The following is a 26449-nucleotide window of genomic DNA, read 5'->3' as shown; positions in this document are numbered from 1 at the left end:
CCATTACATATATTTTTCCTTCTAAATTTCTCATATATTTAGTACTATCACTAATCATTGCACCACTGTCCCTACATGTGAGGAAGAAGAGTGAATGGTTTCTTCTAATGTCCTTCTAATGTCCTAGTTAAGTTTCCAAGCCTTGTGTGTCAAGGCTTGGAAACTTAACTACAACATAACCATAAAACAACTACTGTATTCTAACTTATAGTTTACATCAAGAACCAAGTTCTGTACTTAGTGAAACGTATGGAAGCCTGCCAAATCAACACAAGCAAGATCTACTGTTCCTACATCAGTGATTCTCAACCAAGGTGCCCTGGTGTGCTGTGAGATTCTTTTAAAAATGCCACTGGATGACACACAATGAGTGCCCATACATGCGCTCCGGGATGGGGGAGTGCGTTTTAATTAGACAGCTCCCAGACGGCTGCTCTAATTAAAATGCTGCAGCATCACACATATTCGGCGTCCCACATTTCAAAATGGCCTGCTTTAACTAAAGCTCGTTTAACAAGTTTTAGTTAAAGTGCTCCCACTGCCATTTTGAAATGCAGTCCACTGAATACATATGACATTGCAGGAGGCTGGAGCATTCTAATTAGAACATATTAGAGCACATGTATAGGCAGCCAATATTATCACTGTTAGGTGTGCAAACATCTATACAGGATTCAGAAGATAAAGCCAGAGATTTTAAATAGCACTCTATAGTATCAAAAAAACATACTGTCCTGTTGTGGTCTGAGTAATTTGCAACAGAATAATTGCTCTATTATTTTTTCTAGTTAAAAAAAAAAAAAAAAAAAAAAACAAGTGAAAGCTAAGAGCTCACATTTTCTGAAGACTGCCTGGAGTGTAAAGAGGTTGAGAACCTCTGAGCTAAACCAACCCACATAAGTGCCTATCCAACCTTTCCTTGAAAGATGTCAATGAAAGAGATCCTACAACTTTCCTAGTCATCTAGTTCTACTGTCCTACTGCTCTTGCAATCAGAAAGTGTCTCTAAATCTACTTTCCTTGAGTTTATGCCCCTCACAAAACATTACACCCTCTATGGCAAGGAAGAACAGTTTCTCCATAATCCTTATGGCAGTCTTTCAAGTATTTAAAAATTGTTATCATGGCCTTCCCTTAGCCCCTTTCTCAAGTAAAGACTTGAAAGGTATCTATCTGGAATGGTTTAAGAATAATTAATCCCCATTTTTGCAGGAGGATTTATTTAGATGACCCTTGAGGTTTGCTTCAACACAATACTACAAAGCTATGACTGAATCTCCCTGAAGGTTTAGAATCATTAAAACATTGGCAACAGCACCTCTTTCAAGAAACAAACAAAAAAAATAACTGACCATAAGCACAAATGCAAATTGTAAAAGACAGACAGGTAGGCAACGAAGACAATTTAAGGAAACCCCTCAGAAAGTTCTGAGGTTTTTGTTGTTAAGTTTCAAAGTGCCATTTTTAGGAAGAAAAGTATTTCAAAATAAAGCACAGACAAGAAAATATAATGCATCTTAGAAGTTGAATAAAATGTACATACTTATATGAGATCATGATTAGCTTTTTAAGAATTATTTGCTTTCTAACTGTTACTTCGAAAGTGGTTAATACTCACCAAGAGTTTTTTTATTGGTTAATTTGCTGCTTGATTTCTTAAGAGATTCAGTATTCAATGGAGAATTAGGCAACAGGGAGCAACTAATGATAAAAAAACCAACAAAACTATGTTAAGCACTATTTTCATAAAAGATAATATGCTTTATCTCTTATTGGATTCATATGCCACCTTTTCCTTTCCTATGTGCAGCTTTGAGGGATACACAGTTGACTAGTCTACCCCATTATATAAGTAGTTGCAAATGACCAGATAGTACAAACAACCTGGTTTGGGACTAGGACTTCCAAATTCTTCTCCTATTTGGTATTCATTCATTTTGAATACTGACTTAAGAGTCTCTGAGTATGTGTAAGAAACCCTAACTCCACTGAAGACATAAGAAGACATTTATTTCCATAGAGCCTGGTTTTCACCAACTGCGTGAAACAAAAGCATTCAAGTGACAGACAAATAAGCAGTTTAATAAAATGTGAGCATAAAACGTTATCCATCTAATAATGTGGTTGATTCTGTATTTCAGGTTTAGAATAAAATTAATAACTGAGAAAAAACAAACATTTGTTTGTTGGGGTTGTTTGTTAGGGCTGTGGTCATTTGCCCCGAGTATTCTCTCCTGTCCATGGCAGGGGGTCAGACTTGATGATCTGCTCAGGTCCCTTCCGACCCTACCAACTATGAAACTATGAAACTAACTATGAAATAACTCGGTACCTGGCAATGACTAAAAGACGCTTCTCCTTTCCATATGAGAGAAATTCATTCTTCTGAGCTCTCATCAAAGCAGTGGGGCTAATCTCCAGCAAAGCAATCACGCTTTCAAACATTGAAGAAAGCAAGCATAAAACCTGAAGTGACAGGATGAGAAAGTAATATTCCCCTCACTTCAAAATTAAGTTGTACCTAGGTTTGGCAGAATTTGAGACAGATAGATAGATAGATAGATAGATAGATAGTCCTCCTCCCTCCCCCCCCCAGCAGAATTCAATTTTTATATATATAATTTTAACAGCAAAAATCAATTTTTATTTTTAAGCATTCATTCACAGTTTTATCTATGTTTATTGATTTAGACTTTTCAGGGTTACACGCCCAGGTCCAGGGCAGCTCCCCTGCCCTGATCATGCTGCCTCTCCCCATGTTTCTAGAGCTCCTACCCAGCCCGGTTCCTGCGTACTTGAGCCAGAGTGTGTGGGGGTGCCCCCAGGGCCCAGTTGCTTTCCCTGTGCTGCCTGGAGGGGCAGAAGGCCATGGCCATCAAGGAGCCAGGCCGCCCCTCCACTGATGCTCACCACACAGGGCTTGCCCCCTAGGAGGCCACAGGGAGCTGCTTCCCGCCCCTGTGGTGGGGAGCCATTGCCTCTCCCTTTGTTCCCACAGCTCCTGCCTAGCCCAGCCCCTGCATGACTGGAGCAGGAGCCAAACTTCTGGTGAGCCCTGATGATGCACGGGCTGGCCCATGCTCGCTCGGAGCTGGATGACTGCTCCCCAGCTGGGACCTGGGAAAAGCAAGCAGCCAGTGCACCGGATTCCAGACTGTCAACAGCCCTGCCCCTCCAACCCTCACTCCCAACAGCCCTATCGGCACGGCCCCCAGCTCCTGCAGCAGCTGCCAAACCCACTACCAAAGGAGAAGTGCATGAGCGGTGCAGCAGGAGCCCCCTACCCAGCCTGCAGCAGCTGTGCTCTGTGTGTGTGTGTGTGTGTGTGTGTGTGTGCACCCCCAACTCCAGATTTCCTTACCCCATCCCAGATTTCTTTTTATGTTCCCTTTCTATTAATTTTGATGATTACCGACAGACTGACAGGTGAATCGAAGTTCATTGATAAAGATTGAAACTTGCGAAGCCTAGCTATAACAACAAATAAACATCAACGATCCAAAGCGATAGGCCATTCAATGTCATTTATGAAAATGACTGAAAAGCAGTAACTAATTCTGTCTGGGTGGATCTAAATCTGCAAAACATTAAGCACTACTAAAGTGAGTATATAGCCTCCTAGGCATACAATTATGCACTCTCAGGACCTTCCTTAACAGGCTTACATAGTCATGTGTAGACGAAATGAGGGGCATGTGTGCACAATACTTTAAAGTGGGCTAAGTGCTTTTGCACCACTTTAATGGTGTCAGTGTTTGCACGCCTTGGTGATATATTGTGCATTAACTACAGCCGCTGTAGCAAATTAGGCAGAATGCACCCTTAAATGACTTGGGGTGCTGTCTTACGAGCTGCGGAGCAAAGCACCAGGCTCCATGCAGCTCGGGGGCTCTGCAGGAAGCCCTGCAGGCAGCCTGGCAGCAGCCTGGAAAAGCAGGCTCTGCCCAAGGCAGAAAAAAAAAAGCAGCGAGCCTGATCTTTTGTTTTTCCCCCCAGAGCCTGCCTGCCTGTCTGAGCTGCGCAGGAGCTCAGTGCTTCCCTCTGCAGCCATGGTGCCCCCCCAGGACTGCCCGAGCCAGATGCCTGCGGATGAGTGCTGCCTGGGGGGTGGCCACCGCTGCCGTGGAGGGAAGCACGAGCCTCCCCCTCAATCCAGGAACCGCTCCACCTGCTGGCAGCTCACCTTTACAGCATGCTGTTGCCAATGAGAATGACATGAAAAGGGTCCTACATGCAATGAGCGAGTAAGTGAGTGTATGTAAGCTAGGAGCAGCCACCATTTAAATAAAACATACTGCTGATCTTAAAATTGGAATAAAGGCCTGGGTTCCACTCACAGTTCTGGGCAAAATGAACAAAACAGCAAAGACTAAAGCATAAAAGTGGGCAAACACCTGTATGCCATAAACTGACACCCTAGTCAAATATATTTCACTATTTTTCTCAGAAGAACTGGAAAGGATAATGTCCTGATGCTTGTTTGAGGAATGGGCAGGAAGGTTTTTAACTATTCCACACCAGAACACCTGCACTTCCTTAATTTCTTGTACTGGACATAACTATCCAAGTTTCATACCAAAAGCTAGATAAAGGATATTTAAAATGGCTTGTACAATATATTTATGAGAGGGATTTTTAACTTGTATACAGTAGAATCAGTTATGTTCAGTGAAAGTACTATGCAATTCATATCAAATAAAGCAAATTCTGCTTCTAACTTTTTGATAACAAGACATCCAGAACATTAAAAACTGGAGTTTTAAAAAAAGGTGTACTTGCACTCCATCCCTGACAATCATCTGCTTACTGAAAGTTACTACATATTTAAACATGTGTTTAACAAATATGTCAATAGCGTACTCACCTTGCCATCAACAGCCTTCCTCGTTAGTGCACATGATCCAGCAAACTGAATGCTGAGGTCGCTATAATCTTTACCCAAAAAAGACAACGTTGTGAAATTGTATTTTATTTTTCTAATGAAAAATGCTAGTTAAAATCAGAGAAAATATGGGGCCTAAATGTTTTTTCACTCCAACTTTAACCAGCAGAACTCCATTATCTTCAATGAAGATGCTCCCAGATTACACCAGAGTTACTGGGACTACAATCTCACCATTAAATCTATTAATAATGAATTCCCAAATAAAATGTAAATTAATTAATAGCTATTAAACAATACTGTATGCTAATTCAACTTCCTTAACAATTCAAGACTACCATGAAAAGGAGTGGTACATGATTTAAAATATTTAAAACAGAACTACAGATTTTTCCATCTTACTCTACTAGTTAACATACCAATTCTTCTCATACTATTTAGAACAGATCAAAATCAGATCAGGTGAAGAGGAAAACAAATACTTAAATCTTATCAAACTAGTCAAATTCAATGGGATCATACCTTTATAATGTAAAGCAGCTTCTATTTCAAAGTTTGCCAAGTTAATTATGAACAAACCAGTAGAGCTTCCTATCCATAAATATCTGGCATTCACAGCAGGAAAACTAATTTAATAAAAAAGAAAGAGTATCTTTTTAACTCAAGAGACAGAGTAAGTATTCTCTTTCCCATCTCACTACCACCACATCAATTTTCATCACAAAGAGATGGAAATGGATACTTGAATTTTAATTAAAATATATTTTAAAAATTAAAACTTTCAGCAGATAATTAGACAAGATTTACAACTTTAAAAAAGAGCTACAACCTTAATTTTTTTGTAATTGTTAAAATCTTTAGGTTTTAAAAGAAACAGTACAATTTAATCAAAGAACCAAGGAAGATTCATGGGATAGAGCAGATGGTAATTCTAATCTACTTCACTGTTGTATATTTTCTTCCTTTGTACTACCAAATTGTTTTCCATAATTCCAAAAATAATTTCTTATAATTACCAAAATATAGCAGTTATAATATGATTTTTTAAAATTTTTTTAATTTTCATCAATATATTTCCATTTTAAATAGGGATGTACTGATAGAGATTTTTGGGGCCAATACCAATAGCCGATATTTAAGGAGGCATATCAGCTGATACCACTCCAATTTCCGATACAGCTGCCTCCAGCTGATACGTCAGGCATGGTGGAAGGGGAGCGGGGAGGGAAGATAAAACACCCCCCCATGGTGAGGGAGGGGGCAGGCGCAGTAGCAGGCGCCAGGTGGAGTGAGGGGGCAGAGCCATGGCTCATGGGGGGGAGGCCGCTGCTTGCACCCCGGGGGGGGGCATGTGCCCCCCAGATCTGTGCAGGGCAGGGTGGGCTGCAGCCGGGGCTGCGCAGGGCTCTTCTCGGCGGGGGCTGGGCTCGAAGCAGGCACCAGCAATGCTGGGAGGATGCTGCATCCACCCCAAATTTCGCTGCCACTCTGCTCCCAGCACTGCCACCACTGAGCACCTGACATTGCCCCAGCTCATTGCCTCACCTCCACTCACACACCGGGATGAGCCGGGCCTGCACCAGGTGCTGCTGGCACTCACTCTGAGCCCAGCCCTCACTGAGAAGAGCTCCGCGCAGTGCCAGCTGCAGCCCACCCCACCCTATGCAGATCTAGGGGGCATATGCCCCCCTCCATTCCCTCCTGGGGTGGAAGCAGAGGCAGGAGCCACTTCTCCCCACCACAAGCTGTAGCTCCACCCCTCCACCCTGCCTGGGCAGCACCTGCCCCTACCCCCCCCCCCACCATGGGTGGTGTTGATCTGTCCCCCACACGCCCCTTTCCTCTCATCCCCTTCCACCACACTAGACTTAGCAGCTGGAGGCAGCTCTCCACACTGCTGGCAGCTCTCCACACTGTCTGAGTGATGCTGCACGCAGCACAGGTATTTATCGGCCAAATTATTGGCCCCATTGGGCCGATATCCAGTACAGTCAGTTTTCTTTATATCAGTACCGATCCGATATCAGACTGATGTATTGGTGAACCTCTAATTTCAAAACTTTTTCTTAACACAATAATTATGATTGCATTATTGTCATCCAGTGGAATGACTTCCTAGGGATGGAGCTGTCAAAAAAATATTCCAGCTGAACAATCTTCCACTGGAAAATGCTGATTTGACAGAATCTGAATGCTCCATTGGAATTTGTCAATTCTGCCAAAACCTTGAAAAGAAACCTCCAGTATTTCCTAGCATCTTACCCACCTACTCAGGCCCTGAGACTTCCTAGCTGATAGATGGGCTGCTATCAGGCGCTCTTTCTAGGACAAGCCTGAGAACATGACCACAGTACCCATTCAGATCAGCTCCGAGCCACAGACACTACCGTATACACTACCTTACTGCCAGGCTTGGGTGTGCCTGTAATAGAACCAAGTGAGCAAGGCTTATTTCCTAGGCTGCAATCCCAGGTCCCAAAGGGAGGTGGCAGAGGCTATGGACAGGTGTTATATTTATGCCGGGCGACAAGCCTTTCTACCAAAAAAAATAAATAAATTAAAAAATGGAGCCTATAGCTGTTAAAGGGAATTTTCCCAGGAGAGAACTAGCTCTTTCATGAAAAAATGACAGCACATCCACTTCCACTTCTCCCACAGCAGCTTGAACACCAGTATACTTCTCCCAGAAATGGGATACTTCCCAGTATCCCATAGTACTTTGCTCTCCATCCCTCCCTCCAAGGGAGAGATTGCTGGCTCCCTGGTAACCTACCCAGTGCAAGCTGTCAGAGAGCCACATGGGGACCCTGCTGCCACTGAACAAACCCAGATCACCCCCAGTCTGTGCAACAAATGGAGAAGCATTCCTCTTCCAGATGCAGGGTCATCTGCCTCCCATCTCATACACAGCTCTGGGACACCCTAGAGCTGTGCACAAGGCGAGAGGGATTCTCCCACAGCTGGATCCATCCCTGACTACACTGGTACAGCTTTGCTGCCTCTCACTCCATGCGCAGCTCTAGGATGACCTGGAGTTGTGCACAGTGCAGGAGCATTCTCCTACAGTTGGGTCCTAGTCCAGGCAAGATCCAGCTGTACTGCATCTGCCTCCCGCCCCTTGCACAGACAGGGGTGGCTCAGGCCTGTGCAGGGGGGGCAAGAGACAGAGGCAGATGCCAACAAAGCATCAGCTAGAGAAAGCCTGCCTACCATGGGGGCTGGAAGGAAGCAAAGGAGCAGCCAGGGGCTGGAACATTTGTATGCTCCCCTTCTCACCATATTTTCCAGTGCTGCAAATTTCAGAGATTAAATGCCTGTTCATACCCATAGATAAGGCTTAAACATTGACAGAAAAACTTTATTATTCACCTACAACCAGAATTACATGGGAAGAAAGGTTAAGTTAAAAATTTTAAAGAGTCAATGACATTTTAAGTATGCAGTAAGCAAAAGGACTTTAAAATTTCTAACATGTAAGGTAACCAGTCATTGAAACCCCTTGTTTAGTAAAACACTATCTGACTAAGGGAATGATTGTGTCTGGCCCACTGCTATCAATCAGAATTTGTGCTTACTTTTTATTCCCTTCCTTGACCTACTGCAACATTTTTAATCAGCTGGTATAGTTTGTTTTTTTTTAATTAACCCAAATGGATTTTAAAATATCATTGTTTGACTGTGCCAAACTAAAATAAGAGTAATATTTTTCCTCATAAAAATTATTTTGCAATAGCCAAGGGAAGTGCACTGTAAAACCTATGCGTGCAAAACATATATGCAAAACAATACGTACATTCACATATAATCTTTAACATTAAGAGTGTGTTATATGAACCCATCCACGGCAACTGAAATATAGATATCTTTGGACACAGTAAGTATATGAGAAGAACTGGCACAACTGAGGGAAAAAGTCATGGTAGCAAAGCCAGAACAAATCTGGAAATATCCAAATGAGTCTGTGTGTGAAGGAAATAATAATGTAGTTATATAATGAAATCCAGCACTCAAAAACAGAAGGGAATCCAGCAATCAAAAACAGAAGGGAACAGACTGATCTGTTACAATTTCAGTCACCATTTTGGTGGAAAGAATTATAAATTGGGCAATGGGCTTATTACAACATAAATACATGTTTTTACAAATACTGACAAAGTTTTGTTGTTACCTGGACTGATGTTTTAAAAGTTCCCCTCCACACAAGCAGGTAAAGGTGAAATGGGATCTAATCTGCAGGAAGTGCAATTGTGGAATTGTGCATTAGATGCTATTGTGCCTTATTGCTGGTGTAGGGGGAGCCTACTTGCTTAGCAAAGAAGCAAGTACCACAGATGAGAGCCCCCTCAACTGAGATAGCTCCCAGTGGCAGGGGTGTCCCTCACACCTCAAAGGCTGAGGGTTCACAGCAGCCATGATCTCCCAGGCTATGGGGTGTGTGAAACTCCAGGGCCCTGGGGATTGCAGGCACGCTGATTCCTAGGACTGAAGGGTTTTATGCACCTCCAAGCCCTATAGATTACAGCTGCCTCAATTCCCAGAGCCCAGAGGCTTCGTTGTGGGCATGGTGCGCTCCTGAAGCTGGGAGCCTGTCAGCTCCTAGACGCAGAGGAGTCCCTGCTATGCATGCAAACTAAGGGCTCGATAGCAACCAGCTAAAGTTAGTACACATTTCTGAGGTCTAACTTTATAGTTGGTTGGAACTTTTTATCATGTGATAAGTACTTTGCACGTGTAGCTGCTCTTAAGGTAATTACACAATTAACCAGTTAACTGTGCAATACCTGTAACGCATAGAGGAATCAAAGATTTATATTCCAAATATAACCTGTAGATCTATGGGTTCAGCTTGTAAAATAAGGTCATAGGAGTTGAAGTGAGGATATGGAAAAGTACAAAGCTAAAAAGTTTAGTATGCACATTTTCACCACAGATATACAATACTCCTTTTCTAAAAAGCAGGAAAATAGTCAAACCTCTTTAAAGTAACAGAGTAGGAAAATTGTTTAATTGCGGTTTGTAACACTTTAATGCTTCTGCTACTTAGACTTTACTTTGTGATGGACTTCTACTTAAAATTGTTTTTAAAATACCAACTAAGTTACAAGTATAGATCATATTAAAGCAAGAAAGGGTTACATACAGAATCCAGAAAGTAACTGTAAACATGGAGTCGCCCACCGTTGAGTAGTACCACTTGAATCTATTCTTACTCTAAGGCTCTTTATCATTTTTATCAATGATCCAAAAGAAAATACAAAATTACCCTCAGTGAAGTGTGTAGATGCCACAAAGAGTGGAGAAATGGCAAATAATAAAGGGGATGGGTCATTTATGCAGACCAATTTTGATTGTTTGGTAAAATGGACATGCATTCCAAATATGTCAGGTCATGCATATAGAAACAAAAATGATTTATGCCATAAAACGGATGATTAAATTCTAAAATACTAGATGAATAATGGATAAGTAATAAGGATTTAGGATGTTAGGGTCAATAACCAATTGCACTTGAGCTCTCACTGTGATACAGTAGCTAAGATGACAAATACAATCATAAGAACGTAGGACTAGAAGTGACTTCTTAGGAGCCCGAGTTCATTCTTCTAATCTGAAAGGCATCACCTTATATAATTATAAACATCTCAAACTGCACCATAAAGCTGGTTAGGTTGAGACCCACTAATCCTATCAGAAGGCTATTCCAGAACCCCACTCCTCTAATGGCTTAGGATCCTTAAAATTAATGGGCCTATTTTGGAGCTGTCCAACTTCTGGGCAGATTTGGGGGTGGGGGGATAGGTGCACACGCTGGCCATGCAAGTAACCTAGCATCTCCCACACCCCACCTAGCCACATGCACAGGGTGAGCAGCCTGGCTTCCCCCTGCACCAGCAATGTGTGCAGCCCAGCTCCCCCTCTCCCCTAGCCATGCATTTTGCAGGCAAGCCTGACTCCCTACTGACTCCATTCCCAACCACGTCAGGTGGGTAGCCCACCTACCTCCTCTTCCCCCAAACCACATGTGCCACACGGGGAGCCGCCCCCGCCTCCTCCCAGCACAAGCAGTCCAGCTTCCCCCTGCCATGCGCAGCACCCTCTCCCCTCCCAACTACATACTTACCTGCAGTACAGGCAGCCTGGTTCCTGCCCTTCTCATGCAGAGTGCAAACAGCCTAGCCCCTTCCCCTGCCATAAGCGTAGCACGGGCACCCTACCCTCCCCACAACATAGCTCAGGCACCTCAGCCCCCTCTCACTGCACCTCCCTGCTCCCAGAAGCAGAGGCAGAAGTAAAAGCCTAAGGAGGGAGGGGGCGCCCAAAAAACCTAGCTGCCACAGGGGGGGGGGGGGGGCCAGTGGTGATGGATGCCCCTAGGCTGCATGCTAACTATTCAAAGAACATATGCAGTCTGTGGGCCACCAGTTGGACAACACTCATCTATTTATTACCACTTCTTCTTGCATCGACTTTGCTCTTTAGCTTGACTATTTCTTTCACTAGTGTTTCCTCCATGATTGATTTATATGAATCATATACTTTTCTCTGAGCTTTCATTTTATTTGGCAAAATAAGACAAGGTAAGTGTGCGGGCCCTCTCCCGATCCCACCTGGGTCGCCATGTGCGAGTTCTCTCCCGATCCCATCCTCGTTGCCATGTGCGCGGGCTGTGGCCAGCAGCCCGGGCACGCGGGGTCGGAGAGGACCGGTGGCGAGCTAGAATTAGTCACGGACGCGTAATGGTTGATTTAAAGATTGTTTACTTACACCAAAGATGGTCGTGGTGTAGGCTGGACAGTTTCCAGGTTCAGCTTCGCTTAAATCCTCGTTAGAGGACTACGACAATTCATTCTTTGCCCCGGAGTTATTGAAGCTCCGCGGGTTCGGTAGTTTCTTTGCCCCGGAGTTATTGAAACTCCGCGGGTTCGGTAGTTTCTCGTACAGGAAGGGATACGTCTAGGAATTTATCGGCGACGGGGAGAGGCTAGAGGCTGTTCGTTCTTTTCCCCGGAGTTGTTGAAGCTCCGCGGGTTCGGTTATCAGGCCTCTATTGCCTTTTAAGAAAAGCGTTGGGTCCGTAAGGATCCACAGCGCTTAGAGATCTTCACGCTCTCCCTCTCAAACTCCAATTGCTCTCTCTCCAACTTGGGCGGAAACCACCCAAGCTCTTTATACGGCTAGCAAGCCAATCGCTAGCCACCACGTGTGCATGTATTAGAATCGGCCAATAATGTGGCACGAACCTTCATACAAATGGCGGGAACTCCTTTGCACCGTGCACCTTCTGGATGCAAAAGAAATGCACCATGCAAAGAAAGCTACAAATTTGGCGGGAATACTCCGTTGCACCGGGGTTCTCCTCTGCAGCAGAAAACTCCACCGTGCAAAGAAGCTGCAATTTAGCGGGAAAATAATTTAGCAGTGCCGAAGCGCACACAAACAAAAAATCACAGCTTTGGGTTGTGTCAGTAAGTTCTTCATTCTCCTGATCATTATCTAGTAGCCCCTCTCTGCACACCTTCCAATATGAATTCATTTGGCTTGAACATGGGTGACAAGAACTATACAGTGTTTCAGATGGGGACTCTTCAGTACCTTGAACACCAGCACTAATGCTTCCCTATCTCAGCTGGAAACACCTTTCCTGATGTGTTCCCTTTGTCTTTTCCATGATTATATCACCTTGGTGGCTCACAATCATCCTATAATCAATTAGTACACCAAGGTCCTTCTTCTCAGACACTTTCAGCAGATGAACTCCTAGCTTGAAATTGTTGTTGTTATTCTCCAAATGCTTGACCTTGCACTTCATACTACTGCATTTCATCCCATTTCTGTTATTCAAGTCCTCAAGGTCTTCCAGTTCACTGTATTCCAGTCCTCCTCTCTATTGTCAGTAACTCCCAATGCTGTCATAGGCAAAACTGATTAGTACACTTCCACTTTTTGTCCCAAAGTCATTAATAAAATTAGGAAACAAGACTGGTCCCAAAACAGATCCTTGGGGAACTCTGTTAGTTACCACCCTCCATACTATCTGCTGTCATCTCACCCTAAACCAGTTCCTCACCCATCTTACAGTTTGTCTATTAATCTCCTTCTCTCTCAGCTTCATTAATAATTTCCCATAAAATAGCATCTCATATATTACAAATGATGTCCAAATAAATTAAATAGATCTCATCTTTCTTGTCTTGAAAATCTATTATCTTACTGAAGAAAAAGATGTAGTTAATCTCTTATAAGGTACTGTTAGTGAATTCACATTGCATTTTATCTAATTTTCCATTTTTCTTCATGACTTTAATTGTCCTTTTAAAAAAATTCTAAAGCCTTCCAAACTACTGGAATCAGCCTAACAGACCAGAAGTCTGCTTATATAAAGGAAGATTGAAAAAACTGACCTGCAAGTACCTTGCAACATAATATCATTCTCAACTTGATAAATGTATTAAAAATTCCTGCAGGGGTTTAGGTTGTAGCCGTGTTGGTCTAAGGACATAGGCAGACAAGGTTCCTTGGGTGAATTTGATATCTTTTATTAGACCAACCCAAATATTTGGAGAATATTTATTAAGCAAGCTTTTGGGTTTTTGAACCCGAAAGCTTGCTTAATAAATATTCTCCAACTATTTGGTTTGGTCTAATAAAAGGTATCAAATTCACCCAAGGAACCTTGTCTTCAAAATTCCTGCCACCAGGTCTGTTGTTTCATGTGCCTATTCTTCCAGAATTCTGACATAGAGATTATCTGTCCCCCTATTTTGGATGTTTTAAGATCCTCAAGGTTTGCTTCTATATCAGTTGTGGCAATTTCCATTCTCATATTCTTATCCCCACCATCTATTTTGCCTTTCCTTTATATTCAATATCCTCCTCCTCCTCACTGAAACCTGAAACAAATTATTCATTTAGATTTTGTCCATACCCAGAGTATCTTTAATCTTTACCCTAGCTTCACTACATAGTAGCCATGCTTCTTCTCTTACTCTCTCAATTTATGTAGCTGAACAATTTGCTTTTGTTTTAATATTCTTTCTAAGGTCTAACTCAGCACACTTTTAGCAAAACCCATTTTATCACTACTTTTTGGCATAACATTCAATGCTTCTACACCACCTTTACCCTTTATTTCCTCATGTTCCTGAACAGTGCATATCCTTCAATATTTATGTTCTAGCTGTCATAGTTACATCACTAGGTTTCCACAACATGATTTAAGCTGTCAAAAAGTTCCCTGCTTCTGACTGGATGTAGGATGGTTTTGCCTGTCACAGAAAGCTCTTCTTTTCCTATTGAGAACGGCTATGATCTCAGCACTGTTTTGTCAAACCAGTCCTGATAGACCAGTGGGGTGATAAAAGCAATTGATTCTATGCAAGCCTCATGGATGGTCTCCTTTACAGCTTGCCAATCTTCCTTAACAAAAGTGTTATAATTTTCAGGCCTAAGGTTGTCAAGTTTCTTTCTAAAATGTGTTTAGAGGGCTTTGCAGTATCTAGGGGTCTGAAGGCATTTGATGTTGTACTGTCTTCGGATTGATCTGGGTTGTTTTCGATGTTTCATCACAACCCTAATGGACATGACTGATCTCACTACTACAAGGAGCACTACCAAAAGCTTTATGAACTGAGAATTGACAGTGATTGATGAAACCATCAAATCCATCCCACCACATCCAGTAAGGGAAGCACTTGCCAGTCCAACGACCTCTGAAGAAGTCCACCAGGCAATAAAACAGATGAAGAACAATAAAACATTTGGCCCTGATGATATACCAGCTGAGGTCTTCAAAGCTGATGGGAAAAATAAGATCAACAAGCTCCACACAGTTTCTCAAAAGCTGGAACACTGAGGAAATTCCTCCTGACCTAAGAAATGCCAATATTGTCACCATTTTTAAAAAGGGAGATAAGGCCGACCGTGGAAACTATTGAGATGTCAACCTCCTCTCCATTGCTGGGAGGATCCTTGCTCGAATTCTGCTCACTGTTACTGAGGAAATCCTTCCTGAATCTCATGTGTAGCTTCAGACCATCAAGAGCATAGGCAACCCGGGGTGGGGGCCGTGCCCCACCAACGACCGTCCCTGCTGCCGATGCCACTGGTGGCTTCTATGGGTGCTCGCCAGCCCTGTCCCCGCCACCAACGCTGGCTTCTACAAGTGCCCCCCCAGACTCCAGAGGCACCAGTTGCCCATGATCAAGAGGCACCATAAACATGATTTTTGTGCCTCAGCAGATCCAGGAAAAATACTAAGAACCACACTGGGAACTGTGTATGGCCTTTATTGATTTAACCAAAACCTCTGACTCTGTTAACTGTGAGGCTCTATGGAAGATCTTATTGAAGTTTAGCTGCCCAGGAAAATTTACCACCATACTAAGACTTTTTCATGACCAGATGACCGCCTCCATCCTATGCAGTGGCTCCACTACAAAGCCCTCATTCGAACTGGTGTCAAGCAGGGCTGCATGATCGCACCAATTTTGTTTTCTATCTTTCTTGCAGACATCAAGATGCTCATCTATGACAGTCTGCCACATGGCATTGGCATCAAGTACAAGTTTTCTCCTGCCTCCATGCCAAAACCAAAGTTACTTTGGCCTTGATTGTGGAACTTCAGTATACCGATGATTGTGCTGTTGTTGCACATACTGAGGAGGACCTGCAAAAGACCCTTAACTGCTTCTCTCAAGCATATCAGTGCTTGGGACTGACCCTTAACAATGGAAAAACAAAGGTGCTTCACCAGCTTGTTCTGGTCCCATCAACCTCCCCCTCCCTCTCAGCAAAGATCCTCACTGATGGACAAGAGCTGGAGAATGTTGAACACTTTGCATACCTCTGCAGCCATCTCTCAAAGAAGGCCAGCATCGACACAGAGATCCAGTACAGAATCCAATGTGCCAGCTCTGCCTTTGGAACACTGAATCATGTTTTCAATTATCATCAGTACCATTTTTATGTGTAGGCTTTAATTTTCTTCAGTGCCATTGCATGCTTGATTAATGGGCCTTCACTCCAAGGGATTCGGTATTTGTACAAAACAAATTTCTTGCCAGGTTGCTTTATTTTTTGTTGGGCGGGGGCATTAATTGAAATTACAGAAACTCAGCAGATGCTTGATCACAGCTTTCTCTACAGAACAAAGCTCCTGGTGATGCTTCCCAGCTGCCTATGGCTGAAGCAGACACAAGTAAGGGATTTTGAGAGGAATGTGTTTACAGATCCCAGTGATTTAAAACAACTTAGACTAGGGTACTGTGCAGTTATGCTCTCTGACCTTTTGACATATGGCGCTCAGACCATATCACTGTTACACAGCTTCTGTACTATGGCTTCCAGAAATATTACCTCCGGATATTACTCTTCTGATATGATAACAATTACTGATATTTGTTTCAGATACCTTGGATATAAGAGCCTTTGGACATGTTGTAAAATGTATTAAAATAAAAAGGCAAAGAGAACTTAGGGAAGGCTGTAGTAAAAAAATAAACAGTAAGAATTCATAACCTACTTCCCTTTTTTACATTGTGATACTCTTAGGCTACTTCCAGATTAGGAGTACTTGACCAGCACATGATTATTTTAATACTGTGCTGACAAAAGGATCCTATGGTGCAGATATAGATTTACTGGCACAACTGCACTTTGTGCTTGAATAGTGAAAATGCCATCACAAGCAAAACAAGTGCAGTTTTTGCCTCTATAACTGTATCTGCATTAGGTGCCTCTGCTGGCCTGGCCATGTCAGCCTGACGTCTCACCTCTGCATGCTGCTAACAAACATAGCTAAACCAGTAAAAGTTTGTAGTGAAGATGTGGCCTTCCTCATATCAGGCAGTACTTTACACCATAAGGTAGCTCTAATTCAAGGTAATTTATGTTAAAATAGATATACTGTATTCACATACTCACAGAAAATTATTCATAGGATTTTTTTCTGATCATTTAGACCTTCCTCTGTGGCTTCCTTTAGATCTTTGGATCATCTTGTCCTGATTGAAATTCCATAGCTTAAAGGACAGCATATCCCCTTTTGGTCCATAATAAAATTCAGACCATCCACAGAACAACATAGTACAAACAAGGGGATTCACTGAGGAAGCATGTTATTTCTTTTCAGAAGGTTGCCTTCTCATCCTGGCACACACAGACAGGGTGGGGAGGGAGTGGGAGAAGAGCACCTTTCTAAGGCCTGCTTGGGAGAATAAAGTTCAGTTGGAACAGATGTGCAGCAAATGAACAGTAATGTGTGAGAGAGACATCTCTAGTATGACTGCAGGAGCCTTGCAGTGGTACTTTTGGAGATGCACAAGCCTGCTCCTTTTTAATATTAATTATCTGTGCACTACTGGGGAAAAAACAGGTGTACAGTACATACCATACCAAGACTTGTACTGCTGGAAATGAAACCCAGTAAATTTAGGCAGCACAGAGGATTGCTTTCCTCCCATTCAGTAGAGTGTTTGAGTTACTTTATCTGAGGTGACACCACTCTTCTGGAATAAGATGGAAGTCAGAGGTCATTGATAATAAAGATTGTTATTATTTTTAATCTTCTGGCAGATGTATTGTTATATTAAATATCCACTGTAATTGGAATTCTCAAGATGTGAAAGGCTGGCCTTGAATTATTCCTAATTATTGGAATGGAAGGTTGTGCCATATACAAACTGAAAGGTAATTTCCCCTAGATTTGCAATAGTGTTTCAGAGTTAATTCATTGCTTTGTCATGCAGATAATGCCTATGCAAACAAATGCACACTTTTTCTTTTATGTTCATTAGAACTGCATTAATTTAGAATGCAGTGGAGTACTAGAACAACACAGAGCATTACAGTTCAGATATAGAAATGCCTAGAGACACAGTAAGGTCCTAGTTCAAGCAAAGTACTTAAACATGTGCTTAATTTTAAGCATATTCTTAACTTGTTTGACATTGGTGGTACTTAGCCACTTACTTAAGTGCTTTGCCAAATCAGGACAATAACATGTTCCTAATGCTTTAATTAGTATTCTGTGTGCTATGTCTGTCTTGTGTTGGGTTATAAATCTAATTCGGCCCCTTTGTGCATATACATTCTTTAATTATATGATCACATGCTATTTTATTTTGTACAGTACCTCAGTGCATGAGATGGATTGTGCTTAATTAATGAGCATAGATTTGTTTTCTCTTTAGTATTCTATGTGTGGTCCCAAGACTTATTTATTTTACAGTATCTAAACCCTAAAGGTAAAGTCATTAGGTTGGACCCAGAGGGTAGTAATCGATGGAAGTCACTCATCGTGGTGTCCTGTGACCAGTGGGGTCCCCCAAGGCTCTGTCCTTGGACCCATACTGTTCAACATCTTCATTAATGATGTGGACACTGGAGTCAGAAGCGGACTGGCCAAGTTCGCCGATGACACCAAACTTTGGGGCAAAGCATCCACACCAGAAGACAGGCAGGTTATCCAGGCTGACCTGGACAGGCTCAGCAAGTGGGCGGGCGAGAATCTGATGGTGTTCAACGCCGATAAATGCAAGGTTCTCCACCTTGGGAAAAAAAACCCGCAGCATCCTTATAGACTCGGCAGTGCTATGTTGGGTAGCACTACGAAGAACGAGACTTGGGGGGCATCATTGACCACAAGATGAACATGAGCCTGCAATGCGATGCGGCGGCTAGTAAAGCGACCAAAACGCTGGCTTGCATCCATAGATGCTTCTCAAGCAAATCCCGGGACGTCATTCTCCCCCTGTACTCGGCCTTAGTGAGGCCGCAGCTGGAGTACTGTGTCCAGTTTTGGGCTCCACAATTCAAAAAGGATGTGGAGAAGCTTGGGAGGGTCCAGAGAAGAGCCACGCGCATGATCAGAGGTCAGGGAAGCAGACCCTACGATGACAGGCTGAGAGCCCTGGGGCTCTTTAGCCTGAAAAAGCGCAGGCTCAGGGGTGATCTGATGGCCACCTACAAGTTTATCAGGGGTGACCACCAGCATCTGGGGGAACGTTTGTTCACCAGAGCGCCCCAAGGGATGACGAGGTCGAATGGTCACAAACTACTTCAAGATCGTTTCAGGCTGGACATAAGGAAGAACTTCTTTACTGTCCGAGCCCCCAAGGTCTGGAACAGCCTGCCACCGGAGGTGGTTCAAGCGCCTTCATTGAACACCTTCAAGATGAAACTGGATGCTTATCTTGCTGGGATCCTCTGACCCCAGCTGACTTCCTGCCCTTTGGGCGGGGGGCTGGACTCGATGATCTTCCGAGGTCCCTTCCAGCCCTGATGTCTATGAAATCTATGAAATCTATGATAACATCAGGACTCAAACGAAGCTCCTACTATATAAAACTGGTAATCCCGACTCTTCTCTATGGCTGTGAAGCTTAGGTGACCTTCAGGGATCACCTGAAAAGGCTGGAATGCCATTACTACTGCTACTTCCAAAAGATCCTTGGCATCAAGTAGGAGGATCACTGCACAAAAGCAGTGTCCTCACCAACACTAACACCACCAGTATGGAAGAGTTGATTATTCAACATCAGTTGCAGCGGACAGGACATTATGTGTGGATGTCTGATGTATGTTTACCAAAACAACTGCTATACTCCCAATTCAGCCAAAGTCAAAGGACACACAGGGGCCAGAGAAAATGCTTCAAGGACACCCTTAAGGCAAACATTAAGAAGTGGCAGTGACAACACAAATTAGGAAAAACTAGCCCAGGATGCCTTGTGAGAAAAGGTACATCTTTGAAGAAAACCGTCTCACCCTGGATGCAGAAAAATGAAGGAAACAGAAAGAAAGGACACAAAACTGAAAAATCTGCAGTCCATCCCTCCCTTTAACCACCACCTTTGGCATCTTCCAGAGAGTCTATGGCTTTAAAATCAGCCTTCTTAGCCATTAACAGACTCATCTGCAACCCTTTACTTGACCGTGGGAGTGATCATCCTCGGCCATGAGGGCCTGCTGCCGCCACCACCACCAGCAACATGATTTCACATCCGACACCAGCAGATCAAGTTTCTCTATTTTGTTGTCCACTCTCCCAATATCTAAACATGTTGGTTGTTTCTTACTGCTCATACCCTATTATTTGATTTTAATCTTGCTGGGCACTAAAACAAGGCATGAAAATTATACAAGTCTCTCCCAACATCCTCCTCTCATTACACAGTTTAAAATTCTTTTTAATAAGTTATGCCAGCCATGTTTCTAGAAAGTTGTTTCCCCAGATATTCAGGTAAAGTCCACTCTTCAAAAGAGCCCTCTCTCAGTAAATGCACTCCAGGAATCAAACACCCCCAAACCTTCCTTATAGCATTGGGCCATGTGTTAATCTTCATTATCTTCTCTCACGTTTGCCTTCCTTAGCTAGAAACTGGAAAAGTTCCACTGAAGATCACCTGAGCCTTCACTTCTTTTAACTCTTCCCTAGTCTTGAATAGTCATCCTTGATCTGTTCCAAAAAGGAATCTTCAATTCATTTGTCCCAAAACAAAGGATGGATCAGTGGATTCTTCCCTGCTCCCTTCAAGAATCTTTTTAAACTTTTATCCTTGCTTCTAAGAGAGAACCCACCATTCTATTTTCTGCTCACAGAACAGTCAATTTTTGTTAAGGAGCTCCAAATTATATATGTCTACCTCTTCTTGGCATTAGCGTGAATCTCTAGTTTTCTCCCTTCTAATCTCTTCCTTTCTGCAAATCTCTTCTCTTGCTGTTCAAAGTTGTATATTATCCTCTGTATATTGTATCATTTTATTTTCCTCATTCAAAATTAAGGATAAGCCACTCAAGTTTTCAACTAATGAATTAATATTACTGTTGTACCATGAGGCTGTAATTGCAGTGAAAGTAATTTGAGAAATAAAATGTGGTTTTTAACGAAATATTCAATGACATTTTATAGCACTTACAAGTTTCCTTCTTTTTCTGCATGTGTTGGTTTGTCACAGTGTTCAATTCTGAGGATGGGCAATGTTGTTTCCACTGTTTCTTCCACTCTCATGTCATTTATGCCAGAAAGCTTAAAATTATTCTGTATCTCACCTAGGGAAGAGAAACACTAACCACTAGTTATCAGAAACTAGTGAAATAGAGAAAAATATATAAACTGAATCTAGAATTGGAGGCATATCAGAGGCAGCACAATGCATTTGTATACAGTGGGATTGTGGAGGTAGGTCCTTTGCTTCAGAAGATGCTAAGAGTCTTATGAAATGAGGCTCATTTCCCTCTAAAACATTGCCACTTGTTCTTGCTATTTTAGAAACAACTGATCTCAGACACATAGTCCTGTCAACATCAGAGCAACATTATAGAAACACTGATGTGGGAGGAAAAATACATAGGAAAAAAGAATGATCCTTAAAATTTTAGAAGGGAACAAAGAAACACACCTTTTAGATATACAAGTGTATAAACAGACATTGTCCTTGGAGTGGGATCAGCTATGCCAGGGGTGTGTTGATATACAGTTGATCTACTTTATTGATCAACACAGCTGTTACCTGTTGTCCTTTAGTGTCTGGCCCCTGCCATTCCCAGAGTTTCAGGGGCCTGATCCCATGGGATGACTGTAACCCTGGGTTCTGCTGTTTATAGACATGCACCCCAGGAATCTCCCAGCAGGGATGTCCCATGCATGCATATCACACTGGTGTATCCTGACCCAGGGCACATCTCTGCAAGCAAGGGAAACTATAGATGATTTCCAGGGGCATACAGGATCAGGCCCCTGAAGCCCCAAGACTACATGTCTGGGATAGCCAGAGAGCATGGGTAGCTCCAGGCTGCTCATGCTCTCCAGCCATAAGCAAACAGATGTCCACCACAGAAAAGCAGCACAAATTATTACTATCAACTGTCATGGCCACAATTCTGGGCATTTGTGATAAGACAAGGAGCATAGGTATATGTTTGCTTGGGCCTTGCGCCCCCATAAAAATGTTTATAGCCGCACAAAGTCATCTTCTGTTTGCAGCCTACATGGCCCAATTCAGTTCTCTCGAAGCTCTAACAAATATCCCCAGAGAATACAACATTTGATATGCATGTACCACTAAAAGTGTCCTGACAGATAGATGTGTATAATTCTTACCACATCCAAAGAGAGTGGCAGATAAAAATCTGAGGATCAGCATTCAATCAATTCTATTTATAAAACCTCCATAGCATGGAAAAGTATGCATTCAGTAATATACAAGAGCATCCATTAAAATATTAAAACAGGTCAGAACATCTAAACAGTTAAAACTGCGCTTAAAACAGTTCAGAAAAACATTGTGAAAGCACTATATTACCAAACTGCTGTAAATATTTTCCTGTTTTGCTATAGAATCTTTCTCTCTCTTTCTTTAAGTTGATATGGACCACACAGCGGTAGTTATGCCCACTGATCAAACTGAAGATCCAAAGCTGAAAGAGAAAGATGAAAACAGTCACAATAACTTCTTTTTTTTTGCCAAAGATAATACTTATGCACAGTTCAGAGTTATACTGGAGGACAAATTCTACATTTTAACAAATGTGACTCATATAAATTAATACAACTTCACTGCAAAATTGGCATATTTTCTTGCTTAGACATACCTTTGGAAATTGATTTACTTTTCACTCCCATTTGCAACTTTGAAGGCCTCCCATTTTAACTTTCTCAAACAGTTATAAAATATTTCAGAAACTTCTGGGAACCTGCAAGCAGGATCTTATCAAGTCATATATGTCCATTACAGAATGAATTTTCAGGGCTTTTCTACATTACAAGACTTCTGCATGGCAGCTGCCAAAGGGAAGCTGCCAAAGCACATATGCACTCACATGGCTTCTCACAGCTCCATGTGGCTCCACTACAACAGCTGTGCCAGCAGGATGTATGGTGCATCCTGTAGGCACCAGGCACTGAGGGAGCTGTGGCAGCTAGAAAAAGCATAGGTTGGTCTATATGTGCCATCTGTTTACTGCTTGGTAGTAGCAGTAACCTTCTGTCGCTCACAGAGCAGACGTAGCCCTGTCAGCGGAATAAAGAGGTTCTGCTACCACAGGGGAGCTGAGAGTTTAGACACATACACAGCTCTGCCAGCAAAACTGTATAGTGTAGACATGATCGTAGTCATCATGAAAGTCAAGGCTTTCATTGTCTTCACTCTCCACTGAACTGAATAACAGCTAAATAAAACATTTTACTATTATAGCACAATGTTATTTTTTTTAAGTAGTATGTTTAAAGATTAACTAAAATATGGATAGCAAGGACTCCTAGCAAAGTGAAACTACAGTATCCCTTTCATACTTTCAGGTCAGGCTACAAGTCACGTTGACTGTAAAATAAAAAAAAGAGACTGCCATTTTCACATAGCCTTCCTTAAAACAAAAACAAATTTATAATTTCTCTGTACACGTACAAGATTTTCCATTTAGTTATAAGGCTCCAGTTGTATTCTATAATAATTCAATACAATTAAAGTTAAAAAAGAGTGAAGTGGACTAATTAATCTTTGTAACAATTAAAAAACTCAGCTTACAAAGCATCCTGATACACAGAATACTTTAATACACGGTTTTTGTTTGAACTAATTTTTTTACTATATTTGCTTAACTTACCTGCCCATCAGCACATCCAGTAATAATCTGTTTCTTTTCTTCATCAATGAAAAGACTTAACAAAGGAAAGGCTAGATAAAAAAAAAATTGCATTATTTTGCAATTATTTTTATACCATACATAAATCATCCTTTGCATCAAAATGTATGATCCTGAATGAGCCAGTCAAACTTAAGCATGTGCTTAAGTGTTTTCTTGAATTGGAGTAAAAAGAAGCTATTTTTATCAACCCACCTCCCGATCAGTTAAAGAAATTGATCTTAAATAAAATGGGAAAACTATTAAGACATCATTTAAAAGTCATACAAAAGCCTTACCTGTTAATACTGCTGATTGGTATGTTAATACACCAGTACAACAGTCCCATACCTTAGAAAGAAAAACACATTGTTTACATAGATAATTCTGAAAAAGAAAAAAAATAAGGGCCAATAAAATACTATATACAAGAGAGTTATGTCTAATGAAAAGGTACACGATTTCAAGCACATACAGATTACAAATCTCCATCAAGTGGTAAATCTAGATAATAGCAGATATTAGAAGAAAGCAGTAACTTAGGAAGGGCTTTCATTCTATATGCACCTTATGAGAGTATTTGTTCACTATGCATCTTGAGCCTTTCTCCACTTGAAAAGCTAATTAAAGTATGTATACCCTGCCCACTTAACCCTCCCCACTGGAGACACATTAAAACTGATTTAGAGAAAATATTGTATCGTTTAAGCTTAAGGTGATTCCTTAGGAACTTAAGGTGCACACACACAAGGAACTTGAAACTGTTTACAAATCATGAACACTGGGTCCCAAGACAGAAGAACTTTACTACAAACTATGATATTAATTTTCACCTGTAAATCTGTGTATACACATTCAAAATGCTTTTACTATTAGACTAACATCTTGTACTTCCAGGTACTTAATAACAGTTTATCACAAACAGCCAAATCAAAATAAGCTTTTCCTCCCTCCCTCAGCTACTTATATAATTCCCTTTCTGCATCTTTTCCAAAAAACTTCAATCATAGCATCTAAGGGCATCTTTATATGTGCGGGGGGGGAGGGCACACTTTAAAGCACCCACAGAGTCGCATGTATTCAGTATCATGTGTTTCAAAATGGCGGTGGGGGCACTTGAACTAAAGCTCATTCAACGAGCTTTAGTTCAAGTGCCCTGCCACCATTTGAAGTGTGGTAACACTGAATACGTGAGATGCCAAGGCTGCTGGAATGCTAATTAGCACATTCCAGCAGACTTGATTAACTGAGTCTGCTCCAACACACTGTAACTACAGCATGTCGGAGCAGGCTTTCCACATGTCTGCAGGCACCCATAGGGACTGAGATTGAGATGGTCAGGGACCCTGGTTTTCGCTATTTAACAATCTCAAATTCTCTGATAAAATAACCCCCCAAAATTCATGTTTTTCTATGATTAAAATGAAATGCCACTAAACGTATGTATATATTTACACGCGCGCACACACACACACACACACACACATATATTAGGCCTGTGCAAGTAGGCAGGTATTCGATCCGGCTTCGGATCCAGCCGCTTCGGATGTCAGTGATCCGATCTGGAGCTCCAGATCAATTTGCCGCATCGATCCGGCCGAAGCGGCTCTGAAGCTTCAGAGCTGCCTCAAGAGATCTGGCCATAGGGTATAATGGGGGATCAATTAAATATCTATAACTTTGTTGTTTTGTCTCTGATTTGGGTGAAACTTGCAGGGGTGGTAGCCTCTGCTGAGAGCATGAAACCTGCCAAGTTTCAAGAAGATGGGTGCAGGGGTTTGGGGGCAACTGCACCCCAAACTCTTGAAAGCAAAAATCATATCACGTCTATGTGCTACAACACAGGGGGTGAAAACTCCAGGGGTAGCGGCCCCTGATCAGGTCATGAAGCAGGCCACGTTTCAAGAAGCTAGGTGCAGGGGTTTGGGGGGAACTGCATCTCAAGCTGCTGACAGGCAAAACTCATGACACAGATGACCCTGTGTGTGTTAAGGAGCAGTGGGCTGAAAACTGCAGGGGTGGTGGCCCCTGCTCAGGCCACGAAACCAGCCAGCTGTGTATGTGTCTCACTGGGGGAGTCTGTCTTCTGGGGCCCTGCACCTCTGGCTGCTGACAGGCAAAACTCGTGATGTGGGCAGGTGACACTGTGTGTGTATTAAGATGCACCCTTCCTGGTGCTGGGGCCCCTGCACAACATGGCAGTGTGCCCCAGTGAGGCTTCCTCCTCCCTTACAGCCTCATGCCCGGTCCACCACTTTACGTGACAACAGGTAAAATAACTTAGCCAGCTCATCACCAATAGCATCAGCAGCAGCATCACAGGTACCCACACGGAACTGTCACAGAGTCTGTCGTTTTATAAAGGAATTGACAGCAAGAAGTAAAGAAGTTGTGTTGTGTTGTGTTGGACATATGATGTTACTCATGGTGTGTGACGGCTTATCTTGTGTTTTTATGTATGCGTATTATGAAAAAAAAGGAGTACTTAAAAAAATGTATCTTTGGAAGCTTTAGGGTTGAAAACCCCTTTGTCAGACTGAGGTATCAAACACAAGATACCTGCAGTTGGTCCTGGATGGAAGGAATAGTAAAGAAGCCAGAGGCTGGCCTGGCCCACAATGCAAGCAAGAAAGGCAGTCAGTGAAAATGGAAATGGAGGCGTCAGGTGGGGAGGGACAGGCTGGGGTGGGGGGTAAGGGGGAAATGGGGATGTAGCAACACAGGTAAAAGTGCAGAGGTGCCTCGGGTATCAGATGTCCGGCAGGTCACAGTGACCAAGAGTTTTGGGGCTGCCAGTGCACATGCTCCCCTTCACCCTCGGGTTGCACAAGCCCGCCATCATGTTGACCGTATTGGACTGCAAGGAATCCAGCCGTCTCCTGATGCCCTGCTTCAGCCACCTCACCAGTGCCTGCACGTCGGGTGACAGCAGCCTGCCCCAGCCAC

At 42.6% G+C, this 26449-nt stretch overlaps 1 protein-coding gene across 1 annotated transcript in view; it reads right to left on the bottom strand.

The window, feature by feature from the left end:
• The window catches only part of WDR27 (WD repeat domain 27), a 271099-nt gene that overhangs the window by 230124 nt on the left and 14526 nt on the right, over nt 1-26449 (bottom strand). Inside the window, exons 6-13 of the mRNA XM_025194665.1 lie at nt 23803-23854; nt 23486-23556; nt 22186-22300; nt 20800-20932; nt 5405-5508; nt 4865-4932; nt 2333-2466; nt 1619-1701 (exon numbers count right to left, since the gene is read on the bottom strand). Coding sequence (XP_025050450.1) covers nt 1619-1701; nt 2333-2466; nt 4865-4932; nt 5405-5508; nt 20800-20932; nt 22186-22300; nt 23486-23556; nt 23803-23854 — 760 coding nt within the window. The remainder of the gene's footprint in view (nt 1-1618; nt 1702-2332; nt 2467-4864; nt 4933-5404; nt 5509-20799; nt 20933-22185; nt 22301-23485; nt 23557-23802; nt 23855-26449) is intronic.

Source organism: Alligator sinensis, unplaced genomic scaffold (assembly GCF_000455745.1).
Source record: "Alligator sinensis unplaced genomic scaffold, ASM45574v1 scaffold448_1, whole genome shotgun sequence".
Taxonomy (NCBI): Eukaryota; Metazoa; Chordata; order Crocodylia; family Alligatoridae; genus Alligator; species Alligator sinensis.
The sequence above is the reverse complement of the archived record's forward strand: the minus strand, read 5'-3'. Positions and strand labels throughout refer to the sequence as shown.